Below are 22,144 nucleotides of genomic sequence, written 5' to 3'. Positions count from 1 at the left end.
CTTCCTTCATTTCACTCTTTCTCTAACATTCCTCTATCCAATCATCCAGCAAGTCTTTTCAGCTTTCCTTTAAAAATGTATCTGAATCCAATTACTTCTCACCACTTACACCCTGGTGCAAGCCACCACCCTACCTACTGGGTGACTGCCCTGGCCTCCTAACTGGTTTCCCTGTTTCCTCTGCAGCCACCTAACAAATGATGCTCCACACAGCAGCCAAAGTGATCCTTGTAAAATGTAATTAACATCATGTCACTCCCTGCTCTCAACCCTCCGAGGGCTTCCCATCACACACAGAATAGATCCAAACTCTGTCATGGCCATCCGGGCCCAACAGGAGTCGGCCCCCGCCATCCTCTCCCCCCTCACCTCTCCAGCTCCCTCAAATCACTCCAGCCACACTCGCCTTCTTTCCATACTTTGAGCTTACCAGGCTCAGGACCTCTGCACTTGCCCTTTGTTCCACCTAGAAATGCTCTTCCCACAGCTAATTCCTGCATTTCATTCAGGTCTGCTCAAATGTCAGCTCTCAAAAGTGCCTAACCACACCATCCAAGATAGGCCCTCTCCCCTCCAACATTTTGTATTTCCATATGCTGCCGTATTTTTCTTCACAGAGCCTGAAATTATACACTGTTTGCTCCGACGACAATGAACATAAGCCGTGTAGGAGCAGGGACTGTGTTCCGTCCACTGCCTGGTCACCAACACTTAGAACAGTGCCTCGCACACAGCAGTGCATGCAATACAGCAACAGAAGTCTTTAGCTGGAAACAGCCTCCTGATTTTCCCTCTACCTTCCTAGCAACTGCTTTTTTTTGAGGACTCCATTTCTGTTGTCTGTCACTGAACCAGCCATCTCAAACATCCCCTCGCTGCAGTCACCCTACTGGGCTTTCTTCTGAACTTCAGAGACATCACCCATTGAGTATTCTGCAGGTCCTTCAAATTCCACCGGTCCAAACTGATCTGATCGTTTTCCTCCATGTTCTCATTTGCTCTCTCCATCATCAGGTCCCCAGCTTGGATGCTTTTGAGTTATCAAACTTGAAGAGTTCTTCCTCTCCACTTCCCTTCCCCCACAGCTAATTGTGGCCATGTCTCCAATCTGTCCACTCCCCTCCCTGTCCCAGCTCCACCATCCTAGTTCAAACCTCCCAAGCCTATTACTCGGAGTATTCAGTGTAACAGCTTCTCAAGATCACTCCCATCCAGGGTGACCTTATAAAATGGATCCCTGAGCCTGCCATGATCTCCTGAAAGATTTTACAGTCTCCATTACCCTTAGGAAAAGTCAAATACATCAATGTAGTTAAGAAGGACCTGGAACCATTTCTTCTCCAGCCATAAGTTTTTCCATTTCCCACCTCCAACAACCCCACCATTCAAATTCTGTTCTGGCCACACAGAACCACTGGTAGTTCCTCAAATATGACTTTCTCTTGCCTCTAACCTTTGCATATTCACTGTCTCGAACACCCCTCTCCTCCATTCTTACCCCCACCCTCATTCTTTCAGGGAAGGAGTAAGCCTAAACATTGCTCCCTTCAGGAAGCCTTTCCAGGCAGAAAGCCCTAAATCTGGGCACCAGAGCACCTAGTACTTTATTCATCAAAGCACTTGTCTTACTCTACTGTAACTGCCTTTAAGAAAGTAAGCATAAAGACAGGAGTTGGGCCTCTCCTTTGGGGTTGGCCTGCTCCCACGTCTCAGGAGAGTACTATCCTCTAAAAAAAAAAAAAAAAAAAGCAACAACAACAAAAAATAGAAGCTGTGTTATTCAAAAGAGATGGCCTACCATCTTTCCTGGCACATTCAAAAAACAAATATTTGTTGAATGAATAGGTGAACCTCTGATGGGGATGTTGCTGTTATTTCCTTTAGCTCTGTATTTTATCTTCCCTTTCTATGTTGTTTCTCTCCTCCCCCTTCATTTTCCCCATGCGAAGCCCCCCAACTGGGCCAGGCCTTCTCAGGCCTATCACCCTAGTTTTACACTGAGTAGGTGCTTCTGTTTAAGCGCCTGAGCCATCCCTGACCCCAAGTTTCATGACCCAACCCTAGAGCTCAGGGCCTCCGAGTACTGGTCCCATTAAGCAGCCACGCACACACCAGCTGCACATTCCTTTCCACTTCTCAAGAGCGCAGGACACATGACAGGGAACATCAAATACCAATGAATAAATTCTCTGAAGGGATATCTCAATGAATTTGGTGTAAAACAGAGAAACAAACCAAAAAACCTATCACCTGATTTGATGAAAATTCTTTTAATTCAGAGGTAACATAGAATATATTCAGATCACCAGTTCAATCAGTTAGGTTCTCTGCTTTGTTTGTACATCTCTACATTTTTACATATTGACATTTACGTCTAAAGAAAAACTGCTTTGTGTTTTGTAATTCCACTTCTATAAATTTATCGTGAAGAATACTTTGCAAGGGAGCAAAGGTAAAAAGTATTCACTGTAGCATCTTCTGTAAGATAAACAATCCAAATATCCATTGATAGAGACTAATTAAATAAACTATGACACATTAATTAATAATAATAAAATACCATGAAGCTATTAAAAAGAAAGAAGTAGACTTCTCCATCCCAATACCAAAAGGCATCTAGGATATACTGCGAAGGGGAAGGAGAGGGTGGGGGGCAGGTTACAAAGCAGATAAACATAGGATGGTCACATTTCAGTTTTTAAAAATGTTCATTCAGGATACATGTATATGGATGGCTGAGTTGCTTTGTTGTACACCTGAAACTATCACAATATTGTTAATTGACTCTACTCCAATGTAAAATTTAAAAATGTTTTTAAAAACTGTTCATTATACTTAGTGGGAAGAAAGGCCAGCATATATTGAATACTTACTACTGCCAGGCACTGTTTTAAGTGCTTAGCATATATTAACTTATTTAATTCTCAAGACAACTCTATGACATCTATGTTATATGTTTTCAAGAGAAAAAAATAAAAGTAACCACACAACTGAATTTCCATGGTTAGCTGGAGGCAGAGCCCTCACTGTTCCAGTCTGATTCAGCCGGGGCCCCTGGCAGAGGTACAGCAGCTACATACTACATGAGTGTTTCCCAGTGAGAGTCAAGGCTATGGACAAAGCCTGTCGCTGATAACTTCCAGCCCACTGAAAGGACACTTGAAAGTGAGCCCAAGCCAGCTCAAGGTGCTAAATGATTTTGTTGTTAAGACACTGACCAAAGATAAGGCAAGCCAGGACCAGACCCCATTCTTTCGACTTCAAGGTCACCTAAATCGCAGGTGCTCACATGTTGCTTCCTTAGTAGGAAGATAATGTGACTAGTTTTCTTCTTTTTAAAAAATGCTTCCTTAATAAATGGAATACATGAAAATAAAACTCAGTTATAACATCATCACCCAGAGATAGTCAGTTTTGCTATTCTGGTATACTTCCTTCTAGTCTTTTCTTAAAATTTCATATACACAGCATCATATATATTTTAAAATTTGGACCACACTATACATACAGTTTTTAATCTTTGTTTTTCATTTAACATTATATTGTAAATGTTTTCTCTGACATAAAATATTCTTTAAAAAATAATTTCTAGTGGCAAAACAGCTCATACAATCTTTACTTAAATTTTCAGTTAAACAGCTATTTAACCTATGTAGCTAAGGATCTCTTTATCAGATCTAGAGTCAGAACAGGTCTGAGTAAGCTTTCATTTCTGGCTTTTCCATATTAACTGCAAGAAGACTGCAGGGCACCGCCAGGGGTCAGTGCAGAGCTGTCTAGCATGTCTTGATGCAAACAAACTGGTTTACAGAATTCACAGTAACAAATCCTATCTATTAGATCAGAGGACTATTCACATGAGTAACCAAGTTCCCTTCTCGAGCAGGCTTCCTTAGTACAAGACTACTCATGTCAGAAATGATCACATTTCTCCAAATTCATCTATATTCAACATTCACAAAACAGAGCTATTTTATAAACTAAGGTCTATGAACGCAAGACAGAGTTTTCACCTGCTTGGTATGAGATCATCTGTGCATAAAATACTTGGGCTGACTATTTTATACGTTTGTTTTGAAAGTCAAATAAATAAAATATGAAAGTATCTTGTAAATTAGGACGTGGCATTTAAACTTTATGTTGCCCTGTTTTAATGATATGCTATTCAGATATTTAGATGAGTTATCTCCTATAAAAACTAAAAATCCCAGGTAGTACCACCATTATGAAATGAGGTATAAGAGCGCACGCCTTGGCACCACAATGGATTATTTAATTGATTTTCTTCCCCCAGGCTTCACTCTCCAGCTGTTGAAGTCATCATGGAATTAGTAATCTGTTTTTCCTAGAAAGTGAAGCTATCACTTAGAGCCAATTTGGTTTTAGTTCTTTTCCATCCTAATTTACCTAAGGCTCCTTCAGGAAAATTACACCGAGCTCAGAACTGCCTTAACCAACTTATAAGAAGGTGAGTAATAGGGACCAAAAAGCTACTCCAGGCCCCACATACTTGACGGACTCCAGCACAGGTGGTTGGGGCTCCAGCACAGGTGGTTGGCACTCCTCGTGTGTCTAAACCTAGAAGTGACTCTTTGGAGCAAAAGGCACCATGACTCCTATTTCCCATCTGGCCAGGCTCCTGACTCAGCTCTTCACCCTTCTTTCTGTTCTCATTTCCTTTCCAGTTCCCAGTGCCCCATCATCCAACTGGCATCAGGGATCAAGAGGGGCCAGAGTCGGGCATTCTGGGCATCAGACAGCTTTCAAAACCAGCGTGGTGTTTCTTTTCCTGAGTGCAGCCCACTGATAGGTCCACTCAGCAGTGAAAGCACTCAGGACACAGAGGGTCCTGGACAAAGCAAGGCCTGGGAGTCCCTTACACTGGCACCCTTTGTGCTAGAGCCTTAAGCTCTCTGGCAGAAGAAGGATACAGAGGCCACAGGAAGAGAACAAGGAGGTGTGCACAGCAGTTCACATTGCCCTCGGACAGCTCCAGGAGAGAGATCCTGTGTCTTCTCCCTGAGGTCCAATGTCTTAGAGCAGATCCAGCACAAGGCATCAGTTGAACAGCTTGTAAGTACAGTTCCTGGTACACAGTAGGTGTTTGATTGATATTAGGTATGTGAAAGAATGAGATTCTAGACCAGCACTAGAACACAAAGCACCTGGAGGGAGTCACGTGTCTATGGTCAATCAAAAAAATACAGTCTTGGGACTGGAGTACTGGAACTAAGCCCACAGACTTAAAGTCAAGAGGGTCCCACCAACTGGACACAAACCCAGGAAAACTCAAGTCACACAACAGCAGGGCAGCTATTCGGTCAATAATTACTGTTATCATTGAAGAGTAGTTTCTAGTACATGGGCCCTCAGGGCGCCTACGGTTTCCACAAGGGCCGGATTCCTGAGATCAGAGCTTGACTAGGTGACTGGCCACACCCCCCACATCGAGAAGGACGCGGGGGACTCACCGAGGAGGGCCCAGACACCAGCAGAGCTGACAGAGAGGCTTCACGGACATGTAGCGAGTCAGCTGACCGCAAAACCACAGGTCTATGCTTGCTAACCGGCTAGGCAAACCAGCCCCCCACCCCCGATCTGCTTGAGTCTCAGGGGACGCTGCAGACGCTTGTGCTACAGAATAGGCCGCCTGGGGGCACGTATAGTCTGGCTACTCAATGTTGTCATAGACGTGGATCACATCGTCGTGGTTGCCGAGCGCCTGGATGAGATGGGCAGCCTGCTCCAGGTCGGGGTCAGCCAGCCGCACCTTTGTGTTGGGGATGAACTCTAGCGTACAGGACACAGAACATAGGCCCAAGGAGTCCAGTTTCTTCCTCACTTGATGCAGTGAAGAGGCATCACAAATAAACTAGGGACAAAGCAAAGTCAGGAGGTAAGGAGCCAGGAGATAACACAACAAAGCTGGACAGAAGTCTGTAAACACCTGCATGAAATTCCTGAAATGTATCACTGGGTTTAAGTCTTCACTGGCAGAAACAGAGTGTTCAGGCTTCTGAATCCTTCTCGTCCTCAGGAGAGTAGGTCCTATCCAGTATTCACTTAATAAATTATCTGTGCAATATGTGAGCTCTTTATTTCACCTGTCCCCCAGACAGGGGGGCACAGGACAGAAGAGACTGAGAGAAGAATACTTAACACGTCTATCAGGGCCCTCTCAGAAGTCCACCAGACACCATGGCTACTACTCACTTTAAAAATGTTCTTTTCCTCTTCGTCTTCGATCTCCTTGACATCCTCAGCTCCTGCTTCTATTGCCAGCTCCAGGGCATGCTCTAAGTTCACAGGTTTCTTCTCTCTGTCCTCCTCTCCAACCACAATCACCCCCTTTTTGTCAAAGGAGTGCCGAGCTCCTTCGGCCATCATTCCCCTAATAGGCGAGGAAATGGGCCAGAATGGATCCCTTTAGACACTTAGCCTCCACACAGCACTGCCCAGCACTCATTCCCACCCTACCCCTGGAGTATAACCAGACACGAAGCCGCTCTCTTCCTGAAGAAGATCCGGCTACCTCTGGGCAAGGGAATAATCCGAACATAACACTAACCCTCTGTTTTATTTTGATTAATTAATTTGGCTGCCCAGGTCTTAGTTGCAGCATGCCGGACCTTTTAGTGGCGGCATGTGGAATCTAGTTCCCCTAGGGATCGAGCCCAGGCCCCCTACATGAGGAGTGTAGAGTCTCAGCCATTGGACCACCAGGGGAAGTCCCCAACCCTCTATTTTCTGCCCTGACTGGAGTTTGGAGGCTGCAAAGACTGCTCATCAATTCCTGTACAACTGAGAGTACACTGCTGGTGGGACATTTCAAGACCCGGACATTCCATGGACAGATGAGACAACTGGACATAGCACTCCTCCACCTGTCCTTGGGATCCTGCCCACTTCAGAACACATTAAAGGAGAACAGATGATGCCATCTGGATTCTGCTAAGGATGACATGTGTGTAAAACCTGAAAACCCACCAGGAACGACAGTACTTACCTCTCCCAGAATAAGAACCTAGAGTCTCTGTCCCCTTCCACTCTCCCCAGACACACACCTACCCATTCTTGTTCAGGATATGTTTGATGTCCGAGTGGCACTTGGAACTACTGTTAGATAACGCCTCAATGAGAAGAGAAGAGCCACCGGGGCCTCGGCCCTCATACAACAAATACATGTCCTTGGTTTTCTGCAACAGATAACACAAACACATTTTCCTGTTTCCTAATTCCCTCCTCCATGCCAGCCCAGGCACCACAAACACCACAAAGTTGACTCCACGGAATGGGCTCTCTGGGGTGACACCTAGGCTCTTAAGGCTTTAATTCTGTCCTCCCTCTCTGAGAGGAGGCTCTTGGGATCAATGTTTGAGGTAACTGGAATCCTATCCCTTCCTTGGAAGGCAGTCTCTTTATCTTGTCCCTGAACAATCAATCACTCATCTCCCAGTTTTGGTTTCTCCCTTCCCCAGCTGAATCCCACATCCACCCCTCCATCACTCCTACTAAAACTCATCCTCCTATACTTTATCCTTCATGAAACCCCTGTGAGACTACCCCTGGGCTGCTGTGTACTGCTAAGAGAAATCACACACCTGGGCCTCATCGAATAGCATGGCCTCAAAATTCAAACAATCAAAAGCTCCAGGGACCAATCTCATGGGGAGACCCCATGCTGCCTCTGTTCATTCCTTGCCCACATACCTTATCTTCACCTCTCTCTCTGTCCCCTTGCCCTGCCGTCTTCCCAGGAACACTCAACTGATGACTTTTCTCTCCCTCTTTCACAAAGGAAATAAAGGACCACGGCGGGGGGGGGGGGGGGGGGGGAGGTGTGTGCCTTATCTGCACACACCTGATATGAAGACAGTGTGCAGGATGGTTCGAAAATAGGCTTTGGGGTCTGTCTGGTTCCCAGTAGGTCATTTTCTGTGTGACTTAGTCAAGTCGCCTAATCTTTCTGTGCCTCAGTTACCAACTTGAGGTTGCTCCAAGGATTCAGTGAAATTATGCACACACAGTTTTTATCAAAGAACCTGGCCTCCAGATTTCCCTGGTGGTCCAGTGGTTAAGACTCTACTCTGTGCTTCCAGTGCAGAGGGCACGGGTTCCATCCCTGGTTGGGGAACTAAGATCTCACAAGCCACAAGATGCAGCCAGAAAAAAAAATAAAAAGAACTTGGCCTGGAATAAATACCCAATAACTATTAGTTACTAAGATGACTACTACTTCCTCAAATCCTTCCCATCCATCCCAGAGAAGAGGTGTCTCCTCACCTGGACTTGAAGATAATTCCCACACCTGGGTTCTACATCCCAGCCCCTCCCATCATCACTATCATTTGCACCTTCTCTATTTCTACTGGCTTTTCTCCTTTAAGGTATCAATATCAGAAAAACAAACCCTTCCTCAACCTAACATCATACTCTGCCCTTTCTTTTTCCCCCAGCTCCTCACAACTCAGCTCAATAGTCTTAGGCGGCAGTTCTGTACACCACCTATACATCCTATTCCTGACTATGCTCCCATAACTAATGGCCAAGAGTAACCTGAAGGCTCTAAGTTGAGGGTGTCAACAATATCGCTTCTCTGATAATTTAAAGGGAGGTGGCCTTCCAAACATGTATTTGGTAGGGGCTGTGATCAGTAACAGGAAGCTCAAACTGAGGACACACCTCCATTTTCAGCGCTGCCTCAATTGTTGACTTGGGCATGTGCTTGCTGCGACACACTTCTAGGATGCTGGCCAGGTTGCTGTTGAGCTCAGGGTTGGGGCCTCCTTCTAAGATAGAAAAGAGTAAGCAGAGACATATCAATAAGACATGAGAAAAAAGGGACATCCACGCCCTCCCCTCCCCTCCCCTCCATCAGCCAATAGAGACAAGTCACCGCTTAGATTTCGGTTCGTTTAGGACACTTTATCCGATGTTTGAATGAAAGCTGGGTAAGTATTTTGGGAGACGTTTCCAGTTCATTTGAAATGAAAGGCCGGGGATAGGGGTTTGGGAGGCAAGTGAGAGCGTGGGCACAGTGAGGGTGGTAGCTACCAGCGGTGGGTGACCGCCAGGTTCTCACCTTTAACCGCTAAGCGAATGCTCAAGCTGAGCTTGGAGAAGATGCGACTCCTTTCTGCGTCTTTGGGACCCTTGATGTGCCGGACTTTGGACCACTTGTTGTGTCCCGCGGGGACTTCGGCCGTGAGGTGCAGCGTCCGACCCCCAGCGGCGCTACAGCACGGGGGCTCAGGATGGAAGGCCAGGGCGGCGCGCGGACGAGCCACCCGGACCCCGGGGCCTCGAGGCCACAAGCACTGGGCAGCGACCCTGCTCAAGCTGATAACAGCCCAAGTTGCCATCGGCTCCGACTCTGGGCCAAGGTCAGTCTGCCACCGAAACGAGCCCGTCCAGAGCCGGTAGCCTCCTCTGCCCGTCACCGGAGACCCAAAGGCTCAGGCCCGCCCAGGACAGCGAGAACGCCAAGGACGCCGCATTATCCCCGCGGCAGCAGGGAGAGGGTACATTCGATGGTGTAACACACTTCCTTTCCCTGGTCCGTTCCAAAAACGCGTCCCCACCGCCCGCAAAAGCCGTTCCGCAGCTTGGTACGTACTTTTCTGTACCCACTGAGCAGAACCCAGACCTACGTGAGGCAACCCTGTACTCAATCCCTTCGGTTGCCTGGGGAGCGCTGGACTTTACGTCCCTTACTAGAGATGTATCTGGATTATGAAACTGATTCTGCTTCAGAATGGCTTCCCAACTCTGAGCAGGTCTAGAATGATAAATGTATTGTTGTTGCAAAGAGATAATTCAGTCACTTCACTTTACAGGTAAGGAAATCGTCCGCAGAGATGTGATCTGTCCAGTCACTTAGTCTCTCTGAACTTCCTCTTCACTATCTGTAAAGGATGCTACTACTTGCTTTACCAACGTAGGAGGGTTGAAAACGCAAAGTAAGCCCTTAGAGCTTTATTTTTAAGTAATAAAGTGAAAGCGTTAGTCGCTCAGTCATGTTCGATTCTTTGCGACCCTATGGACTACAGCCCGCCAGGGTCCTCTGTCCATGGGATTTCCCAGGCAAGAATACTGGAGTGGGTAGCCATTCTCTTTTTTAGGGGGATCTTCCCGACCCAGGGATCAAACCTGGGTCTCCTGCATTGCAGAAGGATTCTTTACCATCTGACCCACCAGGAAAGCCCTTAAAGTAAGGGCTGATGTAGATAGCAGAGAGGACCATAGTGACAAAGTCCCTAAAAGTAACTGACACTTGCCATCCTGGAGAGGGAGGAAAATACAGAAGAATTTTCAAGAGCCAAATTCCCCTCTGCGTTTTCCCTCTCCTCTCCCAGAAGAGAACACTGAGGCCATTAGGAAGAGAAGGGATAGAAGAAACAAAGCCAGCGGCTGTGAAAACTTTCCAGTGGCTCCCAAGCTGGTGAGGTTAAATCCAAAGGACCTGGTGTGTTAAACAGCTTAAGCTTGTGGCCTCTGGTTTGAACTGGTGGGTTCAAACCCCGTTTATTACTAGTGTAACCTTGGGCAAGCTCCTTTATTTCCTGTATTTCAATTTTCTGACCTGTAAATAGCCTTGTTGTTATTTAGTCTCAAGGTTGTCTGACTCTTCTGCCACGGCGTGGACTATACATAGCCCACCAGGCTCCTCTGTCCATGGGATTTCCCAGGCAAGAATATTATAGAAGGCTGCCATTTCTTTCTTCAGGGGATCTTCCCTACCCAGGAATGGAACCCGAGTTTCCTGCATTGGCTGGCAGATTCTTTACCACTGAGTAAAGAATAGCCAGGGAGGCCGGAATAGCCTTGCCAGGATTAAATGGGATAATGGATAAAATACACAGGTATAGACTTTGTTATTATTATATAAAAATCTCCATAAACTCAGATCTACTCATTTTTCTGGTCTCACGCCCTAACACTAGTCAGGTCAGAGGGAATTACTCACTGTACTCTGAATAGAAGTTATCACTTCTTTGCTCCTTTCTGCTTGGAGTGATGTCACTATCTTGCTGGTAAGATCTTTATCATGCTTCAAGACCCAGTTCAGCTGTCACCACCTCAGGTAAAGTGATCTTGAGTTCTTTGAATTTTTAGCTGTAATTAATAGTATATTTATGTGAAAGTCGCTCAGTTGTGTCCGACTCTTTGTGACCCCATGGACTATACGGTCCATGGCATTCTCCAGGCCAGAATACTGGAGTTAGTAGCCTTTCCCTTTTCCAGGGGATCTTCCCAAGCCACGGATCAAGCCCAGGTCTCCCGCATTGCAGGCAGATTCTTTACCAGCTGAGCCACAAGGGAAGCCCAAGAATACTAGAATGGGTAGCATATCCCTTTTCCAGCGGAACTTCCAGACCCAGGAATCAAACCAGGGTCTCCTGCATTGCAGGCAGATTCTTTACCAACTGAGCTGTCAGGGAAGCCCATACATAGTACACTTATGAATTGTTCCGTTTCTTTTTTTATTGAAGCTCCTTGGGGCTAGGCACTCTCCTCCCTGTACTTTGCAGTTTATATAGAAATACCAGATTGCTTCTCCCAATTCTTGTATTAAACACAAACCTGTGTCTTTGCTGTTCAATCTCACTTCTGGCTAGTTTTTGTCTTTCCTTCAAGATTTATAGCTCAGGCATCATTTCCCGCCGGAGGAAAACTCTCCAAATTCTCCATTTGGGCTCAGATGCCCTCCTCTGCATGTTCACATAACCCCTTCATACATGTCTGTACCTTAACATTTACTTTTTAGGTTTTCCTTTATTCTTTGAATTTTTTATTTTGTATTGAGGTATAGCCAATTAATAATGTTGTGATAGTTGCAGATGTACAGCGAAGGGACTCAGTCATACATATACATGTATCCATTCTCCCCCAAACCCTTCTCCCATCCAGGCTGCCACCTAGCATTGGGCAGAGTTCCATGTGCTCTATGATAGGTCCTTGTTGGTTATCCATTTTAAATACAGCAGTGTGTACATGACCACCCCAAATTCCCTAACCATCCCTTCCCTCCAGCAACTGCAAATTTTTTTGATGTAGACAGTTTTTAAAGTCTTTTTGAATTTGCTACAATATTGCTTCTGGTTCCTGTTTTGGTGTTTTTGGCCAGGAGGCATGCGGGATCTTAGCTCCCCAACTAGGGACTGAACCCGCGTCCTCTGCATTGGGAGGTGAGGTCTTAACCAGTGGACTGAGGGAGAAATCTACCCTCTCTAGATCTGTACTTGCATGTTCTCTCTGCCTTAAATGCCTTTCTCTATACCCAGAAAACTCCCAACTCAATCTTCAAAACCCAGTTCAAGCAACTTTGTCTCATCAAGTTTTCCCTGATCCCGTGACTCCCATCCAGGCACAGGTGACCCTCTCCTCCGCAGGGCCACCAGGAACCCTGAATCTGAGTCACTGCACTGGACATGGCCAGTATTTATTTATATGGATGTCTCTTCCAGTCCCCTGCAAGCAACCTGAAGGTCATGGGCCCCTGGCAGGCAGCAGGTGCCCTGTTTTGTTACAGGTGATGAGTTAGGCCATCAGATAGTGTGATGGGCTGAGGTAGAGTCTAATCGCCTGGCCAGTGTCTCTGGAACATGACCACCATGGCAGAATGGGAAGAACTGAATTTATCACAAGAAGAAATTCAGTCAGTCTATACATGTTCAAGTTTTATTACAAAGTAAGATGGGCAGAAAATACGGTACTTCTTATACAGGAGGCTGAAACAGAATGAAAGGGTGAAAATTAGGTTTAATATACTTAGGAAGCAAGAAATAAAGTCATAGATATAACACTCCACTTTCAGGTGCCTTTGAAGTAGCCTTCAATGGAGATTTACCAGCGTGGTTTCACAGCACAGTGTTAAAAATTTTTTTACAAGCCCTGTGTATAATCAGTCCTGTGAAAATAATGTTTCTTTAAAAAATGGTTACAGTACAGTTCTGTAAGGGGCAGCTTCCTCTCCACCTGACCGTGGGATGCCACAAAACCTATGATACAGAGGAAAAGTTTAAATACATAGCGAGAAATTAAGTTCAGACACACTAGGCTAAAGGGGACAGAAACTGATTGGCTAGAGCTTAACACTTCAAAGAACAAGAAACCTCCATTTTCTACAGAGAGATTTGTACAACCATGCTACAAATTCACGCTCGGGGAGGAAGGCTGGAAGGTCACTGACAGGGGTCATCACATACACAGGAACCACATCAAATGATCCATCTTTGACTCCAGCAAGTCCAAGCTTTAGCTCCACAAGTTTCATAACACACTGCATTATCAACCCAAGGTGAGAACGTTCTTTTAAAGAGCAGGGATCCCGAGTTCTGATCCCCTGGGTTGTCCTAAAGGCCAGTACGTGGACGTTTTCCAGCTGTTACACAGACTGCTAACATCCCTCCTCTTGAGTTCATACTCTGATTAGCTTATCTGTTTCTGGTTGGAGACACCAGTCCAAGCCTCTCGGGAAGGCACCTGCATGTTTCCATTCTTTAAAAAAAAAAAATCACATCCACAAATGAGCCTGAGAGGACCTGGCCCATTCCATGTGGCCATATATTTGACCTTGACCATTAGCAGCAATGACATGGTGGGAAAAGAGGGCGGGGCTATGCAACACTGAGTAGCTGGCCCAGCCAGTGCAGGGACAACCCTTCTTGGAGAGCCTGGCCCAGGGGTCACAGTTGACTGCTCAGCTCAGCTCTCCTCCCAGGGAAAACCCAACTGAAGTGACTAGCATAACCTTCCTTGCTTATCCCGGAGCGCAGACAGGAAAGGGCAGAGTCCGCTCTGGGGCTTCTGCTTTAATGGTCTCCCTTCCCCTAAGCCGGGCAGTCAAAGGAGCTGGCAACAGTGGAGGGAAGATACTAGGTGGGCCTCCCATAGCTGGCAGACTGTGCAGCCCCTACGTATGTCGCAGGCTGGGAATTCAAGGCCCAGGCTGCAGCAGGAAGAGAGCTCTACAGGGGCAAGGGGTGGGGAGGTAAGAGGAAGAGAAAGAGAACAGCGGGGTGGGGAGTCAGTATGACCTTGCAACCTCTGCTTCTGCTGTCTACAAACCTACGACCAAGAAGAGGCATGGTCTGGAAGGACTGAGGGGCTCTCAACTCCTGCAGATTTCTGCCACCAAACAACAGCAGGGTTGAAATGCAACAGGAAGGGGTCCCTCTGTCACCCTGTCCCCAGCATCACAGACACTGCTGAATGGTCCTGGAAGGTTGACACAGCCCGAGAACAGCCTCACCCCACGGCCACATGACAGCCTGCCTGCTTCCTCACCTCCGACCTGTACCACCCTCGAATATTTTCTTCTTCATCACTGATTTCCTCCCCCATCCTCAATCTCCTCCTAAAATTTCAGCCACACCTGTCATCAAAAACTTGTTGGGAGTCTCAGTTTTTTTTCTGTTTCTTCTCAAATCTCAACCAGTACTCTGAGAGTCGATCCTGGTTCTGATAAGAGATGCTCCCCTGATCATCAAACATCTTCTTTCTTCAACTCCTCATCGTGCGCCTAGTTCCTTCCTGGAAAGAAACGCTTCCGACTCTCCTGGGTGTAAACACGCTTCCGAAGGACTTTTGCCAGCTCTCTGACGGGGAGCCTGAAGCCTGACACATTCAGCACCTGCCTCCCCACAGGGAGGACAAGGAAAACAAAGGTGGCTGTGGCTCAGGGGTCCAAGGCCACGTCAAAGGGCGACAGCCGGGAGGGCCAGAGCCGAGAGGCGCCAGCGCAGCCTTCCCAGGGCGCTTCTCACCTTCAAGGACAGAGGCAGCGCCTCCCACCTCTTCTCTCCAGCTGGCAATCTGAGAACCTAAACAAATTAAACCAACACTTGCTTTTGAAACTACAGCAGATCTCTGCTTCCAGAAGCGTGGCTGACTAAGAGGCTTTCTAAATCCTGAGACTACAGAAATCCCCTCCTCAGCCCTGAGGCCATCTGGTTCAGGGCATGAAGGGAGGGAGAGGGAGCCTTCAAAATTCTGGCATCCCAGCTACTGCGCGTGTGTGCGTGCATGCATGCCCGCGTGTGTGCATCTCTCTCCCCCCAGGTGAGCTGCGGAGTCTCACCTGGGCCCAGGTGGGATGTTGGGAGGAAGAGGACCACACCTCAGGGCTTAAGGTGGGTGACAGGGCTGGGAGTCCACAGGGCAAAGCAAAGAAAAAAAAACAAAAGTTGTTGGTTTCCAAGGTAAATAGCAACATTGTCCAAAATATCCTCATTCCTAGTAACTAACTTTTCTCTCCAGGTTGCTTTCAAGTTCCAGGTGACAAATCTCCTCACCACTCAGACCACAAAAGTGCAGATCAGGGAAGGGATCTTAACTCAGAGCTCACTGAGTTAAGCCCTGTCCCCAGAACGACCTTTCCCACTAGACTCCATTTCAAGACCCTTTCCACAGGAAGGAACTGATGGCCTCCCAGAGCCAGCAACATTCAACTTAGCCTTGCTATCCTTGAGGGAAGGACCCTGGAACCATCAGTCACAATAACAAGCAAAGGAGGGTTCTGACCAAGAACTGGTTCGTGTCACATGTCCAAAAATGACGCAGGGCAAAGCTGGCGGTAAACGCAGGATTGGCCAAGTGGACAGCCAGTTGGAGAGCCCCCAAATCAGAAGCAAGAATGAAGGTAGAAGGGGAAATACCCTGACTGAAAAGGAAAAAGAGGCTTTTTCTTTGGGATAAGCCCCCATGTATGAAAGCAAAGAGCTATGACTTTGGGGATACCAATCCATCTGCTTCTGAAAAGGGAGACTCAACCAAGAGACTTTAAGGGCCCAGAAACACAAAGCTAGCTGCTTTGTTTCTCAAGAGCAGGTGAGAGCCCCTGTGGATAAGATCTTCGGGGCCAAGGCCTGCTACTCTCTACTCCCAGCTGCTCAACTCAGAGGGTCTCAGAAACCTTCGGGCACTTGGCAGAGCGTGGCAAACCAGACTCCCCCCCGACTCTGGGCGTGTCCCAAACTCTGCCCGCCCAAGGACTCGCCTACCACCAGAGTCACACACAAGACCCCTCCCTGGAACTCATTCATCTAACGGAAAAGGACACCCACCGCCTCCATGTCCAATACTGCTCAGAACTGAAACTTGGGGCGGGGCGACTGATGGGTTTGCGGGGCTCTGAACTGGCTGGCCCTGGGTCTCTGAAGCGTCTCTTGCTCTCTGGTTAACTGATGGCCTGGGATGACCCCAGCCTGAATCCATCCTCTGCAAGAGCTGACTGTCTCCCACAGCCTAGAGGAGATCTTGTTTGGGATGGACACTCAGACTGGGCACCTGCCAAGGAGGGCTTTCTCTCCTCTCTAGCGGAAGAGTGGCCAACGTACCACCAGTCACAGTGAACTAAACAGAGATACTGAAGTTCAGCTGATGCATCACGCCTGCCTATCGTTTAAGACATGAAAGAGGATGGCTGGGGGCTTATATTTGGAGAGAAAAACAAGACTCTTAAACTGTGGACCGGAAACATGCTCTAAGCTCAGCCTTCCTGCCACCGTCCCCTGGGAGTCGGGCACCCCCATTAGCCTGGCTAGCTCAGTAGGTCCTGGGGGGCTGGACAGGCGTATGTACTTGAGGGAGTAAGAGCAGGGGTCACATGTCTATTCTGGAGCTCAGAATGCCCTCGACAAGAGCCAGGCCAAGGAAAGGTGTGAGGTGGCTGACTTCAGAGCACCGAGGAGGTTTGGGACTCCCAGTCAGGTATGTTCCGCCCAGGCAGTGATTCAAGAAGGCAAACTGCTCGGAGGGTCAGGGGCCTGAGGCCAGATCCAGGCAGGGAGGGAAGAGAGGAAGGTGTCAACAGGGAGGGCGATAAAACCAAGGAAGAGGCCAGGGAGTAAAATTCTTTTCGTTAAAAAATTAGCCCGATAGATTAAAAAATATACAAAGTTGAAATTTGTTAAGAGACACGGATAACATGAAGAAAGACAGTTTCAAACTGGTGTTTGTTCCCAGGAAGTGCTCACATGGACAAGGACCCAGACTGCTGTCTTGGGCAGACAGAGACATCTGCGACAGATGAATACAGACACAGCCGCTGCCCACAGAGCTCATTAACATGACGGCTGACAAACAGATATACAGAAATTTTTAATAGCAGAACCAAAGGAGATGAGGAAAGGAGAGAGAAATCAAAACACTCAGCCCTGGGCTGAGGAGGCGCCACGCGGCGCTGAGTCCGGCACAGCGAGCGGTGGGCGGCTGGCCGGGGACTTTGGAGCAGTTTCTGCTAACAGCGGGTGCAAAGCGATGACAGACGTACTGGCCACCGGAAACGCGCGTCTTCTTACTCTGGGGGTGGGGCAGAGGCGGGAGACACACGAGCCCCTGCCGTGTGGGCACGACGCCACTGACACTACACTCTGAGTATCTCCAGGCAGTTGTTGTAGCAGATGGCAATCCAGTCAGGCTGGGTCGATGCCCACTGCACGTTGTTGATCTCCCCCTCGGCTGTGTAGGCCAGGATCGGGTCCTCGATGGCCCGGGGCATCTGCTGGATGTCCCAGATGAGGGCCTGATGGTCATCCGCTGGGGGCACAGAGAGCCAGCAGGCAAGTCACCACTCAGGCAGTGAGGGTCATGAGCCCTGCATCAGGGGGGGGCACACTTTACAAAGACTCACTCACCCAAACCCCATGGAGGGAGGTTTCAATGATGAGGAAATGTTAAGGCAGGTGCCCTGCGCCACAGAGCTCCGCACCAGTGAATGGCAGAGCCCTCCACCTCTGCATCTCAGGGCCCGTTCCCCACAGCAGAGTGGGGATGGCAGAGGGACTCAGACCAACACCTCATCTCCTCTGAGGCGGACATCAGGGAAGAAAGCCGGGATGCGATCCCCTACATGGCACCTTCAGCCACTTAAAGTACCTGAGTCATTAAAGATCCCGCTCTGATGATTCAATTTAATGGGATTTTCCCCCATCCTACGGACATACATGCATCAGCGAGGGCCACAATGAAGAAGGCAGGCCACAACCTGAGGCTCAGAGGAAGTGGGTGGGCCTGGGCCTCTGGCTGCGCCTCTGGCTGTGCTTCAACAACATGGACAGGCATGAGCAGAGGGCCCCAGGAAGAAAAGCTTCATGCTTCCAAATTCATGCTGAATTGGCCCCAAACCACCAAACTACACTGCTAAGGTGGAAATGGGAAAGGAAGGAGGGACGATGACTTTCACCCTCCTGTTTCATACACCTCTGCGTTGTTTCAGTGTTGTTTAATTTTTAATACCAGACGTTATTTCCATGATAAAAGAACTCTGACGGCCAGCACATTTTTAAGGGGTCCTCTTGGGGTCTAGCAGATGGTGAAACGGGAACTACACATCACATGCTGCAGATCCAGTCAGGTTCTGCAGGGCCCATCAAGGTACCCAGAGCTCAGTGCAGGGGCGGGGGGCAGTGGGGCGGAGGTTACAGCCAAGGAGACTGCCCCTCTTCTCATATTCCTGGATGCACGTCCTGTGCAAGCCAGGATTCTGGGGGCACACAGCGGGCAACACAAGCCTGTAACTGTATACGATGTAGACAGTATACAGATTCTCTGATTATCACTGAGGGTACAAGATCATCTGGGAGTTCAGACTGTTTCAGCTACGCTAGTGTAGGGAGGTTCTCAGTGGCATCACTCTCTGTAAATCTCTCAAACCTTCCTTGGGATAGAGTGAGGATTATGATGCTAAGGAGACCAGAGGAAAACCTCCCCCCACCTCCCTTCCCATCACCAGCCTCCAGTAATCCTTCCCATCACCCCCCTCCAGTAATTACCTGCAGTACAGATGTGGCAGGATGAGTGTGGGGCCCACGCAATGCCATTGACGCATGCTCGGTGGTTGTTTAACCTGGCGACAGGCGTGCAGGGAACTCGGACGTCCAGAATCACCACCTGCAGAAAGAACAAGAAACCCCGGTGGGTGACAGGAAAAAAAAAAAAAGATACTACACAAGGGAGAAAAAAAAAGTGTACATATAACTTGCTCATCTGTAGACTTAACAGACTCTTAGAGACAGAGGGGTCCCCAAAATAACTGTAAGATTGAGGAAAAAGGAAACAAAGGCACGGGCCATTTATAGTCTGTATCACAAGCCACATGGGGCTTCTAGGCTGCAGGGGAGGCGGACAGGCAGGTAACACGAATGTGAATAATCCACCATGAGCCATCAGGTGTACTCAGAATTCTGTGCCTGCTCAGCTGGGCAGATGAGAGCCCTCTCCCCTGAACCCCAAAGCAGAATCTGAAAGGTACTGGCTTCCTCAAAACACAGTTCATCACAGCGTCATGTGCACCCACAACTGACTGCTTCTGTGAAACAACAGGCTACACGGCGGCCATTTCCCTGTCTATTCACTAAGGCTGGAAGACTCTGCCCAGACGACAGAGGGAAAACTGCCTGTTTGTCTACTCGGCACCAGAAGCATGAATGATTTGGTTGACTTTTTAGATACTGCTTTTCTTGGCTCTGAGTCCAGCTCTCTATGTATTACAAGTTCTCGACACACGGCCCTTACTCTAGGTCAGGTTTTCTCAGTTTCGGCACTCCTGACATTGGGGTGGGGCAACGCTGTGCTGTGTGTTGCGGGGAGTGGTCCTGGGCACCACAGGCCTCCAACTCCCAGACACTAGGAGCACCACCCCTTCTTGCACCCCCCACCCCCTCCGAAGTTGGGACAATCCAAAACGGCTCCAGGTGGATCCAAAAATCCTCTGGGGAGAAAACTGCCATCAGCTGAGAACCGCTCTCCTGGATCCACTAAGCCGGGCTGGAGCAGAGTGGCAGGGCCTAGGTTAGCCCGAAGTGGGGTTCTCACCTCCATTCCATCCATAGCCATAGTGGCCAAGTAGTTGGGGTCCTGCTTGTTCCAGCAGAGGCGCAGCAGTGGGTGATGCTGTGGGTCTTCGTAAATGATGGTGCTGTGTTCTAGGTGACGGAGGTCAAACATCCGCACCGAGCCATCAGCACCCACAGAGGCGAACATGTCCCTGCCACCCCCTGCCCGGCTAAATGCAATGTCGTAGACCTGTTGGTGAGTAAGAAGCAACTGTCAGATTCAGGTCAGTTACCTCCTTTTCATATCACAGGGAAACCTACTGTCCCCTGGTTCATCTAAACCCCTGCTCATGACTTGGAAGGAGGTAAATAAAGCCACACCACGCCTGCGAGGACTGGAAACTGAGGGTGCTAACACCAACGATTTCCCAAACAGTGACGACCATCCTACAGTGGAAGCTGGTAGGCTTCCTCTCACTTGCTGCCTTCCAAGTATTCTTCCTCCACCTCCCGCGGTAACACAGCACACACTCTGCTGACCAACAGAGCACAGATAACTCAGCAAGTATTCTATCCGGTCGGCTTGGACAGGCTCAATGAAGCCAGAACCAGTCTCCTGCCGCTCTGTTACGAGATTTGAGACATTTATTTCCTGGCCCTTGTGGCTTTCATCTATGTACAATCAGAGCAGTCCATGACCACAGGAAGGCTGAGGTCATCGACTGGAGAGGCAGAAGTGGCCCTCCTCTGACCACAGTTCTGCTGTGAAACCTGGACCTGAGACCCATGTGCAAGAAAGAGGTAAGAGCCCCTCTGAATCATGGGAGGCTCGGGTATTCCTTTATTTACAAAGAGGGTTAATATTGCTCTCCTAGGAAATGCTGTTTCTCCTAGTTGGTTTGTGTTCATAAGTATAACAACTTAGGTTTTGAATTATTTTCTTCTGCATTTATTCAGTTCAGTTCAGTCACTCAGTCGTGTCCGATTCTTTGCGACCCCATGAATCGCAGCACACCAGGCCTCCCTGTCCATCACCAACTCCTGGAGTTCACTCAGACTCGCATCCATCGAGTCAGTGATGCCATCCAGCCATCTCATCCTCTGTCATCCCCTTCTCCTCCTGCCCCCAATCCCTCCCAGCATCAGAGTCTTTTGCAATGAGTCAACTCTTCGCATGCATTTATTACCTGCTGCAAACTTTGTATTGCACTAACGTCTATGAGAAAACAGGCAGAGAGCAACAGAGGGCTTCAGAGAAAGAAAGGGACAAAGAGAGACCGACAAAGCCAGAGCCAGACAAGCGGAGAGAGAAAAAAAGAAAAACAAAATGTTGAACAACAAAAAACAAAAATGCCAAACAAAACCCATCTCCTGGGGTCAAGGACTGTAAGAGCTGACTTCTGGGGAGACATGAGTGGAACCTGTCCCTCACACTGTGACTCCAGCCTTCCTGAGGTTCTACCTTCCGGGGGACACTGACTAACAAGCATCTGTTTCAAATCAACATCATAAATTGCCCTTCCTCTGGCTGACAATGAAGAAATTGCACTTCCCTCTCTACGGTGGGAACGAGGAGTGGTTCAGCAGGAAACTAGGCTGGCCATTCCAAGACCCGACAGACCTAGGCACTGGCCGGCACTGTTTATCCACACGTGCACCCACAGCTGGCGCTCTGACTCCCAGGCACAGGGACACCACAGCAGCATCACTAAGCAATAAGGTGCCCACGGGCAGTACAGCCAAGCGTGTAGAGCCACTCTGACTGCTCCTTCCTCTGTGTTCCACCCACATATTTCATCAGAAGCCAAGAGCGGGCGACAACTCCCAGACACACGCTACCCTCCTCTACACGCTACCCTCCTCTGCACCAACCCGCCAGCAGCAATGAGAACCTCCGAGCAAGTCTGTACTTCAACAGAGATGCGGACAGAGAAAAATCAAAGGTGCTGGGAGGTGTCATGTTTCTCTCCGGACAACCATCCTGAGGTTCATTTCTTTGAGGCCAGGGTGTTGGTTCAGGGCCTGCTGGCTGTTAAACTCGCTGTTCTTCTTGCCCAGACGCCCTCACTGCGGCCAGTGTGGCTCCTCAGCTTTACCATCATCTTTACCACCATCTGGCATCTTTACCATCATCTGGCACCCCACTCCAGTACTCTTGCCTGGAAAATCCCATGGATGGAGGAGACTGGTGGGCTGCAGTCCATGGGTTTGCTAAGAGTCGGACACGACTGAGCGACTTCACTTTCACTTTTCACTTTCATGCACTGGAGAAGGAAATGGCAACCCACTCCAGTGTTCTTGCCTGGAGAATCCCAGGGACGGGGGAGCCTGGTGGGCTGCCGTCTCTGGGGTCGCACAGAGTCGGA

The 22,144-nt window shown here is 48.6% G+C and overlaps 2 protein-coding genes across 3 annotated transcripts in view; both read right to left on the bottom strand.

Moving 5' to 3' along the window:
* Positions 1 to 2,254: 2,254 nt before the first annotated feature.
* On the bottom strand, positions 2,255 to 9,560 carry TACO1 (translational activator of cytochrome c oxidase I). The gene is made up of 5 exons (XM_069543707.1): positions 9,083 to 9,560; positions 8,683 to 8,789; positions 7,069 to 7,196; positions 6,214 to 6,391; positions 2,255 to 5,872 (listed from the first exon to the last, which is right to left on the bottom strand). The coding sequence occupies exons 1-5, from the start codon at positions 9,360 to 9,362 to the stop codon at positions 5,672 to 5,674; spliced, it is 894 nt and encodes a 297-aa protein (XP_069399808.1). The 5' UTR covers positions 9,363 to 9,560; the 3' UTR covers positions 2,255 to 5,671.
* Positions 9,561 to 12,667: 3,107 nt separating this feature from the next.
* DCAF7 (DDB1 and CUL4 associated factor 7) overlaps positions 12,668 to 22,144 on the bottom strand; it is a 30,900-nt gene continuing 21,423 nt past the window's right edge. Inside the window, exons 5-8 of one of the 2 annotated variants that reach the window (XR_011246814.1) lie at positions 19,819 to 20,028; positions 18,777 to 18,894; positions 17,304 to 17,541; positions 12,668 to 12,731 (exon numbers count right to left, since the gene is read on the bottom strand). Coding sequence is in view for 1 of the 2 variants with exons in the window: in XM_069541698.1 (XP_069397799.1) it covers positions 17,369 to 17,541; positions 18,777 to 18,894; positions 19,819 to 20,028 (501 nt within the window). In the remaining variant the exon portion in view is untranslated. Of the gene's footprint in view, positions 17,542 to 18,776; positions 18,895 to 19,818; positions 20,029 to 22,144 lie in introns of both variants that reach the window. The other variant, XM_069541698.1, reaches the window with a different exon arrangement.

The sequence above is a fragment of the Ovis canadensis genome, chromosome 11 (assembly GCF_042477335.2).
Source record: "Ovis canadensis isolate MfBH-ARS-UI-01 breed Bighorn chromosome 11, ARS-UI_OviCan_v2, whole genome shotgun sequence".
Lineage (NCBI taxonomy): Eukaryota > Metazoa > Chordata > Mammalia > Artiodactyla > Bovidae > Ovis > Ovis canadensis.
Note: the sequence above shows the minus strand (reverse complement) of the source record. Positions and strands in the feature narration are given on the sequence as shown.